Source organism: Penaeus monodon, chromosome 15 (assembly GCF_015228065.2).
Source record: "Penaeus monodon isolate SGIC_2016 chromosome 15, NSTDA_Pmon_1, whole genome shotgun sequence".
NCBI lineage: Eukaryota > Metazoa > Arthropoda > Malacostraca > Decapoda > Penaeidae > Penaeus > Penaeus monodon.
Window position 1 is genome coordinate 41,314,520 of NC_051400.1, and position 327 is coordinate 41,314,846.

The following is a 327-nucleotide window of genomic DNA, read 5'->3' on the forward strand; positions in this document are numbered from 1 at the left end:
ATGGTGAAGTTGATTTTTGTAAAGTGATTCTTATGTAATTCGGTTTTCGTCTCTTCAAGCATGCATTAAGGTATACAGTTTGGTCTATTACTATTTTTAGTGTGTGATCGAGGGCTTCTCACACCTGACTCTGATGAAGGCTATCAAGAAGTTGAAATATACTATTTACTGAATTTAATCGATTTTTATACGTCTCCTAAGCTCCTCAGAAGAATTTGCGATCATTTCTGCCATGTGCTTTCTTATATTCTCTTTATCATAGAGGTTCTCCTGGAGCAACTATACAGATCAGCCGAAGGACGGAAGTATGTATTCCTATAAAGATCA

General features: G+C 36.1%; 1 protein-coding gene across 1 annotated transcript in view; it reads left to right on the plus strand.

Annotated features, from left to right (window-relative positions):
• Positions 1-327, plus strand: part of LOC119582375 (amino acid transporter AVT1D-like) — a 47,677-nt gene that overhangs the window by 6,170 nt on the left and 41,180 nt on the right. Inside the window, exon 3 of the mRNA XM_037930589.1 lies at positions 101-305. Within this exon, the coding sequence (XP_037786517.1) occupies positions 101-305 (205 nt within the window). The remainder of the gene's footprint in view (positions 1-100; positions 306-327) is intronic.